The sequence below is a fragment of the Triticum dicoccoides genome, chromosome 1B (genome assembly GCF_002162155.2).
Source record: "Triticum dicoccoides isolate Atlit2015 ecotype Zavitan chromosome 1B, WEW_v2.0, whole genome shotgun sequence".
NCBI lineage: Eukaryota > Viridiplantae > Streptophyta > Magnoliopsida > Poales > Poaceae > Triticum > Triticum dicoccoides.
The window spans coordinates 130,208,301-130,219,077 of NC_041381.1; the positions used below are offsets into that span (position 1 = coordinate 130,208,301).

General features: G+C 45.4%; 1 protein-coding gene across 1 annotated transcript; it reads left to right on the forward strand.

Moving 5' to 3' along the window:
• Nucleotides 1–5,516: 5,516 nt before the first annotated feature.
• On the forward strand, nucleotides 5,517–10,108 carry LOC119350232. The gene is made up of 6 exons (XM_037618162.1): nucleotides 5,517–5,965; nucleotides 6,085–6,962; nucleotides 7,096–7,491; nucleotides 7,588–8,469; nucleotides 8,591–8,974; nucleotides 9,290–10,108. Exons 2-6 carry the CDS (start codon nucleotides 6,861–6,863, stop codon nucleotides 10,106–10,108), a joined length of 2,583 nt encoding a protein of 860 aa, XP_037474059.1. The 5' UTR covers nucleotides 5,517–5,965; nucleotides 6,085–6,860.
• The last annotated feature ends 669 nt before the right edge of the window (nucleotides 10,109–10,777 follow it).

Here is a 10,777-nt window from a genome sequence, read left to right on the forward strand (position 1 = left end):
TGATAAGCAATACCAGGCGCATGAAAGATTGTGTTTCTTTCGACCATCCTAGGTACTTATACCTTTGTTGATTTTGTAGTACATGAGGCTGTACAGTCGAGCACTAAGCTTTATTGGTTAGGGATGGAAAGTCGCGTAACCTTACGTAGGCCTTTACGTACTTTAGCATTTTCGATTCTTATATCTTACTAAATTTAAATACACATCAGTTTTCTCTCCAGTTGCAACGCACGGGCATATGCACCGACTTCTCATTGGCGTATGATGCAACTGCCAACTGATTAATGAATTTGATCTGAGGCCCGTAGAGTAATCAATCATCTACAAAAAAGATCCAGATGTTTGCTCGATTGATTTTATTACGGTTATGCTAAATTTCAGGTGCCTCGAATTTTCAAGCTAGCACTATACATATGTTTCTTCGGTCTGCTTGAAGGATCTCGGTTCATTAAAAAAAGTGTTAACTAATTTGACCCAGCTCCCGTGATGGAATCAACCATCTGCAGAAACATCCAAATGTTTGCTCGACTGAATTTTATTACGATTTTTCTAAATCTCAGGCTCCTCGAATTTTACAAAGCTAACAACATAAATATGTCTTTCCGGTCGGCTGGAATGATCTCGATTCATTAAAGAAAATAAAAAGAGAGTTGTCCGGTTAAGATACCAAAAAATGTATTACAACCGTCACAATGACACATAGAAAACAACACCGGTCAATCTGGACAGCCACACAAAGATACAACAATAACAAAGCCTTTAGTCCCAAACAAGTTAGGGTAGGCTAGAGGTGAAACCCATAAGATCTCGCAACCAACTCATGGCTCTGGCACATGGATAGCAAGCTTCCACGCACCCCTATCCATAGCTAGCTCTTTGTCGATACTCCAATTCTTCAGGTCTCTCTTAACGGACTCCTCCCATGTCAAATTCGGTCGACCCCGCTCTCTCTTGACATTTTCCGCATACTTTAGCCGTCCGCTATGCACCGAAGCTTCTGGAGGCCTGCGCTGAATATGCCCAAACCATCTCAAACGATGTTGGACAAGCTTCTCCTCAATTGGTGCTACCCCAACTCTATCTCGTATATCACCATTCCGGACTCGATCCTTCCTCGTGTGGCCACACATCCATCTCAACATATGCATCTGCGCTACACCTAACTGTTGAACATGTCACCTTTTAGTCGGCCAACACTCCGCGCCATACAACATTGCGGGTCGAACCGCCATCCTGTAGAACTTGCCTTTTAGCTTTTGTGGCACTCTCTTGTCATAGAGAATGCCAGAAGCTTGGCGCCACTTCATCCATCCGGCTTTGATTCGATGGTTCACATCTTCATCAATAGCCCCATCCTCCTGCAACATTGACCCCAAATACCGAAAGGTGTCCTTCCGAGGTACCACCTAGCCATCAAGGCTAACCTCCTCCTCCTGACACCTAGTAGTACTGAAACCGCACATCATGTACTCGGTTTTAGTTCTACTAAGCCTAAACCCTTTCGATTCCAAGGTTTGTCTCCATAACTCTAACTTCCTATTTACCCCCGTCCGACTATCGTCAACTAGCACCACATCATCCGCAAAGAGCATACACCACGGGATATCTCTCGACATCACTTGTTCGAACACTTGTCACAATATTATTGTACATGTCCTTGATGAGGGTAATGTACTTTGCTGGGACTTTGTGTTTCTCCAAGGCCCACCACATGACATTCCGCGGTATCTTATCATAGGCCTTCTCCAAGTCAATGAACACCATATGCAAGTCCTTCTTTTGCTCCCTATATCTCTCCATAAGTTGTCGTATCAAGAAAATGGCTTCCATGGTCGACCTCCCAGGCATGAAACCAAACTGATTTTTGGTCACGCTTGTCATTCTTCTTAAGCGGTGTTCAATGACTCTCTCCCATAGCTTCATTGTATGGCTCATCAGCTTAATTCCACGGTAATTAGTACAACTCTGAACTCCACCTTGTTCTTGAAGATTGGTACTAATATACTCCGTCTCCATTCTTCTGGCATCTTGTTTGCCCGAAAAATAAGGTTGAAAAGCTTGGTTAGCCATACTATCGCTATGTCCCCGAGACCTTTCCATACCTCAATGGGGATACAAAGATAGATAATTTTATTTTATTTAACTTTTCTATTTAGTGCTACGGGACTCTAATAAATAATTTATTATCTTTTTATGAGAAAAATACGTGACTGATATGTATTTTTCCTAGACTTTGGCATGTGTCTCCCTGGCGCCGGATGACATTTTTACGGAAAAAAATACGTGACTGATGTTGCACTCATTGGCGCTTTTGTGGAACGTGCTAATCCTGGTTTAAGCCAACTGATTAGCTGTAATGATTGCTACGACGATAAACATCGATGACTGTTTGAGCAAATGGAATAGACAGACCCGGTCGCATACTACTATACGTGCATGTGCATGTGCATGTTGCATGGGTTAGCTGTAACGAAAGAAACCCTTTTTTTTTGTCAATTTGAGATTGCTTTTACCATGCTCGTCGCGTGGTAAAAAAACCCGTCTCTAACGCAATGAATCAAGAGGCTTGGACGAGCTCATTGGATTGACGAGAGCTACTACGTAGAGTACACGCGAAAACAACAAAGAAACTTCAAGGAAAAGACACTATCCAAAATGTAAAAGATAAATATACAACATCATCGACAAGAGCTACTACATAATTATTTTTGAATGTACCGTCATTGTCGCTCGCTAACGTTGGACGCGAGATTGAACATAATTTCATACAGTGTGAAATAGGGTAACACCGTAGTTCACGGACTCAATATTTGCACCCCAGATTTAGGCTTAACACATATTTCCTCCATCCGGAAATATTTGTCGGAGAAATAGATATATCTTGGCCTATTTTAATTCTAAAAAACTATATTTTTCCATTTCTCCACAAGTATTTTCGGACGAATGGAGTATGATACATATAATATTATAATATAATTTTATTGAACGTTCCCTAACTAAATCCATCAATGAAAATAGTGCGATGAGTATGGAGCCTGTGCCGCATTGGTGGGTGTTTTGGTGAACAGGGCAACTAGCCTTTTTTCCATAGTGATTCATTAATTTTCTCTCCCGTTGCAACGCACGGGCATTTGTGCTAGTAAATTCTAATAAAACAAGGGCAGATGGATGATCGAACCAAAGATCTCTCGGTGGCGACTCTCGGGCGACACCACCACAGCCAACGCCAACTACGAAACATTTTGGGACCCATTATTTTATCATATAATGGACAGTATACATTTCCTATTCCTTGCATGCCAGCTCGCACAGATACAAACCATTTCAGGTCGTGCTATTCTTCTACCGTTTTTTTCTTTTTTTACGTATTTTGTATTTCGTTTTTTTACTTTCTTGTTTTTCTTATTATTTTTCCTATTTTAAAATTCTAAATATCTTTTTAAATTCGGCAACTTTCTTTAGGTTCACAATCATTTTTTAAATTCCTGAATATGTTTTTAGGAATAATGTTTGAATTTCGGTATTATTTTTTTGAATTTGTGTGCAATGGCTGTACATATCTTCCTGGTTTGAAATTTGGGAATATTTAAATTGGCAAATATTTTGTGCAATTCGTGTGCATGTCTTCCTGGTTTTGAATTTCACTTATATTATTGGAAATAATTTTTAAAATTCACAAAAAAAATTCAAATTGGATAACATTTTTTGAATTTTTGGGAAAACAATTGGACAACCAGACGGCAAAAATATAACACGCATGCCCTCACACAGCTACACAGAATAAATACCCCTAAAAAAGCTGCACACAGCAAATAAAAAATAACTTTGAAAACAAGCCGACACAACACGTAGTGACAAGTACTATAATATACGTGACAATTCTGAACGTGACACATAGCAGCACCAGGCGAGGTGGTTACCGGGACGACGTCCGTGGCCAATGCTGCCTTGCGCCAGGCGACGAAAGAAACGATCAGCTGCGCGCGAGCGGCAGGAGGCTATCGTGCTCCTTTTCAACCGCAGCGAGCCAGGGAGGTCTTGCGTACGTGTAGTATAGTTTAGTTTTCTTTAAATAAATGTAGTCTGAATTTGTCCTCGTGAAGTTCACGTGTAAGTCAAACTTTCTTAAATTTTATCTGTTTTGTTTAATTTGCATTTGAAAAGTGAAGAACGTTTGTTGCATGGGGTTAGATGGCCACTTCTGTATCCGTGTTTGCGGACGTGGCGCATCCACAGACGTTTAGTGTACAGTTTAGAGTACGCCACTAATTAAAGATGCCGTAGGACCGTGAAAAAAGGGAGAATTAATGAATTTAACATCCAAAAGCCTTATACACGTTTGATAACTACTCCCTCCGTTTCAAAGTTAGTATAAAGTTGGGTCATCTATTTTAGAACGGAGAGAGTAGATAAAAATCTTGAAAACATACTTTCAGGTAAACACGGAAGTGGTTTTTTTCACGCCTGGATCTCAAGGCCCTGCTTTAAAAAAAAACTATATCTGCGTACCACATGTTACCGAGCGGCGCATAGGGTTGCTCGCCATCTCAATCGATCTCATGTTGTCAAGTGAAAGACCACCCACATAGTCACTTTAGGTCAGTCACATAGGGCACTCTGGACAAGGCCAAACCAATGCATCAAGCATAAGTTGAGTCTGTCTGATCTGTTGTCACAGACGTGTCTTGGGCCATGTCAAGCACTCCAAACCTTAGCAACGAGTAGGCGGATATCCAATCACCTGAGTGCGCCACCGGAAGCCTCCAATACAGAGGCTAAGGATGTGTTTGGTTGGTTGGCTTGCACCGGGCTCGCACCTGGCATGCAAAATCCACCCTGTTTGGTTCCCTACGTGGTGTCGTCAGCCTGGCCCAACCGATGCAAAAGAGGCCTCTCAGCCAGGCTCACGGGAACGCAAGAATCGGGCGTTTCCCTCGTGCAGGCCCAACTGATGCAAATCGCCTGCACCCGCAATGCAGGCGTGAGAGCGATTCTCTCGCATTCATGGGGTCAGCGCGTCCCCTCATTTGCTTCTCGTTCCCCGCACGAGCTCTCACCTCACCGTTCGTCGCCGTCCTCAAATCCGCGACGGTGATGGTCGAATCCCCGTCGATATCCTCGCTGACCATTGCTCCACCGTCTGCCGTCAAACTCCGTCACCAACGCTGCCTTCCCAATGGTCATTGCTCTGCCAGATCCACACCCCATCCACGGCAGCGGGATGGGTGCAGCAGAGGCCCGCCGCCAACGACGCCTTCCAGACGCCCCTTGCTCTTCCAGATCGACACCAACATCCATCGGAGCGGGATGGATGGTAGCCGGAGGCCCGAGAGCTGCCAGGTCGTCTGTGCATTGTCGCATCCACACGCAGCAGGAGCCGCCCAATGTCTTCCAAGTTTGTGCAAAATTTTCTTGCGGGGTCTTGTGATTTGCTCATGGACGGCGCATGTGCTTTACATACTTGTTCCAGATCTTGTATTTGGCATTCCTAACCTCCCAATCTTCATCTTGTTTTTGCTCTGAATGCTGACTGACAAAAATGTTCAGTTAAACGCATGTCTTGTGTCTAATTTGCAGTTTGAGACCGGAACAGCAGGTCTAATACATGGAATTAAGCTCTAATTCAACTTGATTTTTGGTTCAGAGTTCTTTTACTTGTTTAAGGATTCTCTGGCAAATAAAAATGTTAATTGATTTTTATTTCATAATTTCCAATGCAGTCTACCAAACAACATCTTTTGTGTACAGCATCTTTCATGCAAGTATATCCTACAGTCCACCAAACATACATCTCATTTCAATTTTGCATCAGCTCAGCCAGGCTAGACTCAGCCAGGATCCTCCATGCGATGTAGGGCGGAGCTACCCAGGCAACCAAACACGCCCTAAAACCCGTCGACCTCGCGTCTCGTTGGGACATTAATTAGCAGCTTGGCATCACGCCACCGGGAGCAAAATAACCGATGTGCGCGCAGTCACGCCAGTCCTTATATTACTACTGAATTCACTTCTCCGTTTTTATATTCTGACTAGTAGCAAAAATGGTTAAAAAAACGTGAGTCTTTTTAATCTGTTCATGCTTAGGTTCTGCGGCAGCGTGGAGTGGAGGAGAGCAGTACCCGTACGGGCTGCATCATGCACATGTTTGAAGATAGGGTGTACCATGAGATCGACAAACAAGATATCAGCAAGGAATTCCCGGTCCACACCATTGCTTTGGGCCGACACAAACCATATGAAATGAAGCACCTAGCTGACGTGACCTTCGGCACCTACTCCTCCATCGAAGACCAGAACGACCTCAAATATGCCATCCTTCTATTCGTGACCAGAATCACATCGGTTGCAGCGAGGTCTGTCAAGATCACAATCGAGGCCGACGAGGGCGTCACCATATCTCCCATCGTGTCAGGTCACTACAACAACCTTGTAAGCTCAGACAAACGGTCAGGCATAGTAGACCTCTACAACATCTGCACCGGAGAGCAGAAGAACTTTATTGTCTACTTGACAGTCCCACGGGGCAATGAGAAGCTTGCCACCGTTGGCGGCACGTACCGGACCCTGACAACGAGCAAGGAGCTTGTTGGCATGGGCGTGATCGTGCCACGACCACACCGAAAATGCCTGTCTGAAGAGATGATCATCCACCCTAAGGTGGCAGCAGAGTTGTTACGGATCCGATTGATGAATGCCAGCTTGGATAGGCACGACTACAAAATGACATTGATGTCGGCCGAGATGACGGACTCCATTCTCAAAAAAAAAAGAAAAGGAAGAAGAAGAAGAAGGACTCTGAAAAGCCTCGCAAAGCCCAAGAGGAAGAAACCTTGTCCAACCTTGAGCGGGAAGTCGCTGAGATGAGAAGCCTATATGGGGATGAAATGGAACTGTCATGGATAAATCGCCACCAGTGGCAGTCCGACGCTTTCCCACAAATCCTAGAGAAACATGATGTACTGGTACGCACAATTATTTGAGATCATCTGCTCTACCTATACAATTATTACTTTTTAAATAATTTGTTGATATTAACCGAGTGACCTACACTGTTACCATCGGGTGATCATCGCTGGATGGCAAATGCTAATTCAGGTGAAGGTAGAAGGATTCACAAAAAGCAAGGAATTCACTGTCGACGAGTTCCCTGTCCTGGTGCGGGTTACCGCTGCACCATGGCGTCATGCCAGTGAGATACCACGACATGGCCTGGATGTGGTCGTCTTGCTCGACATCAGCAGAAACATGCAGGCGGAGATGCTGGAGAGCCTGAAGCAGGCCATGATGATCGTGATCGACAAACTCAGCCCAGATGACCGGCTTTCCATCGTGTTACTATTGCAGGCCCACAAGCGCTGCCTTATGGAGCTCACTTATATGTCTGACGACCATGGTCGTGATACTGCCAGATTCAAGATAAGTCAGCTGAAAGCTTCAAATGGAACATGCACCAGCCATGTTGCTGGCGCCGCTCTACAAGAGGGAGCTAAGGTATATATGCACGTACACTCAAACGATACACAGCAAACATCCAGATGCAAGCATTTATTTTGTGTAGCTCTTCTAACATGTTAAGTTCATGGTTAGATTCTCAGGGGGCGCGGAACAGAGGAGAGCCGTGATCGCCTAGGCTGCATGATGTTCCTGTCACATGGCGAGTACCCAGAGATCTTCCTGCACACCTTCGGTTTGGGTGCGGACCACAACCCCAAGGTAATGAAGTACATTGCAGACATGACCTCTGGCACCTACTCTTTCGTCGACCAGGACATCAACAACATCAAGGACGCCCTGGCGTTGTTCATCACCGGTCTCACGTCAATTTACGCAACGTCCATTACGACCACCCTAAGAACTCAGTATCGCACATCAATATCATCCATTGAGTCTGGCGGATACATACACAACGTGAAATACGACATAAATCCTTACAAGAATATGTCTGGCACCATCAAGATCGGCCACATCTATGCTGGTGAGCAAAAGGAGTTCATCGTCAACCTGACAGTAGAGGATTTTGAGACGAGGATCATGACCATTGGCGGACAGTACCAGAGCTTCAATAGGATATTTCTTCTGCGTGAAATGCACGTGCGCGTAGAACAACCCCGGTTGACTCACATGCCAAACTATCAGGGAATCCACCCTGATGTAGCAGCAGAGCTTGCACGGATCAAACTACGGAATGGTGTTTTGGACATGCTGGAGAAGCAGCACTTGAGCGATCAGGGGTTGGAAGAGTTATGGACAATGATCAAGTACTCTCGCGAGGGCCGTGGAGCACCAAAGAAAACCTTGTCTGTCCTCAGCATGGACCGACATGAAATGAAGAGAGCCGTTACAGGGATGCCTTACACGCTGTCGTGGCTATCATGCCACAAGTGGCAGCGTGCCACCACCAAGGGCGCAGCCAATAACTCCTGTGCTTTCCGAACAGTAGCGCAGCATGCAGATGAAGATACAAATTTGGTAAGCTATGTGCCTATATATTTCAGAACACGCAGTTGATCTATTCATTTTAACTTGGTCTAATCTATAAAGCTACCACTGATCGATGATGAATGCATGACAAACACTAATTCCGGTGAAGGTAGAAACTTTCACAAGAAGCAAGGCGATTCCAAGTGAGGACCCATGCAACAAGTTTCCTGTCCTGGTAAGAGCTGCGGTAGCGCCATGGTTGCGTGCAGGGGAGATGTCACGCGTGAGCATCGACATTGTGGCCGTGCTCGATGTCAGTGGAAGAATGCAGGGGGAGAAGCTGGATCATATGAAGCAAGCCATGATGATTGTCATGGACAAGCTTGGTGCAGATGACCGACTCTCCATCGTGTCATTCAACACCTATGAGAATCGCCTCATGAAGCTCACTTACATGTCTGACCATGACCGGGATGTTGCCAGGCTCAAGATCAACGAGCTGGTTGCTGGCGGTCACAATGACATTGGAGCAGCTCTGCGAGAGGGATCCCAGGTACAGACGTGCTTTCAGTTGATCCATTGCATGCACCTATATGCTTATTTGGTTTCTTAAAATTAAAAAAAAAATTTACCAGCTGTGTTGCTATATTAATATTTTTCATTCTTAGATTCTGTCATGGCGTGAAGGGGAGCCTTGGCGCAGTGGTAAAGCTGCTGCCTTGTGACCATGAGGTCACGGGTTCAAGTCCTGAAAACAGCCTCTTACAGAAATGTAGGGAAAGGCTGCGTACAATAGACGACCCTGCGCAAGCGGGAGCTACATGCACTGGGGCTGCCCCCCTTTATTCTGTCATGGCGTGGAGCACAGTGCAGCAGCCGTGCAGGCTGCATGATGCTCCTGTCGGATGGCGAGCACCCAGAGATATTCCAAACGGAGCTCGACTCGGAGTTCCCAGTGCACACCTTCGGCTTAGGCTCTGACCACAACCCCAAAGTCATGAAGTATATCGCCGAAATGACTTCCGGCACCTACTCCTTCGTCAACCAGAGCATTGAGATCAAGGATGCCCTCATGCTATTCATCACAGGCCTCACATCGGTTGCCGCGATATCCATCAATATTACCCTGAGGACCAATGAAGGCATCACCATATCATCAATCGAGTCTGGCAGCTACACCCACCAAGTAAAATCCGATAATCAATCAGGCATGATAGAGGTTGACAGCATCTACGCTGGCGAGCGAAAGGACTTCATTGTGTACCTAAGAGTCGCGGAGGGCAAGAAGGATCTCATGAACATTGGCGGCCGGTACATGAGCCACAACACAGTAAAGCACCTGGCTAACACAACTGTCTACGTGCTGCGCCCACACCTGGAATGTGCACCAGGTGACCTGGCCATCCACTGTGACGTGGCAGCGGAGCTCATGCGGATCCAGCTGGAGAAGGGCATCTCAGCCATGCAGGAGCAGGGCCCGAGTGGCGCTGTGCTGCAACAGCTATGGGATGAGATCATGGACTCCGACGTGCCAAAGGAAACCTTGTCAGCTCTGAGCATGGACGTCAGTGAAATGAAGAGAGGCATTGAACACCCCGAGGAGTACAGGAAATCAGGGCTGCCTTACACGCTGTCATGGCTGAGTAGCCACAACTGGAAGCGAGCAACCATCAAGGGCACACCCTGAAGCTCCGGTGCTACCAAAACCACAGGGCAGGATGCAGACAAGAGAACAACTCTGTTGCACTAAACAAAGTAAAGCGACAGTGTTTACCAGTAAGTAAATCAACTCATTCTGCTACAAGCATTTGTGTAGTCCAGAAGACAGCACCAGATTTAGTACCCGATAAAGCTAAAGATTATTCGCATGCGAGGATAATTTCTTGTAACAATAAAGGTTGACCACGTTTTGTTGTGGTTTACTACATGACGTTATTTTCCTTTACTTGCAGATAACATTATGTGCCAAAAGACTTACATAATTTCTAGAGTGCACCTTATTGAAAGGTCTCTTTCTGTTAACAATGCCAGTTTAATGTATTTCCCTGCTTTTTCAGAGTTTTGATGATTTCTGTCTCCCAAAAGCGGTCCCTTCTTTTAAAGGACGTCTTAGTAATATATGATCCGAGCAAGGCCAGATCGAGAGTACAGCTGTTACTTCAGCTATCTTATATCCCTCTAAACAAAATTGAAGTTGTATGTATTGATCGGTGCTTTATTTAGCAGTTGTGTGGTGCATCCACAAATTACGGAAATGAGGACCTGAGAATGATAGACCTCTGGTACTAAAAGGATTTCCTAATGATTGGCACAAGAAGAAGCAGTCGCTGGGCCAGGTAGGTTCTGGAACTGAAAA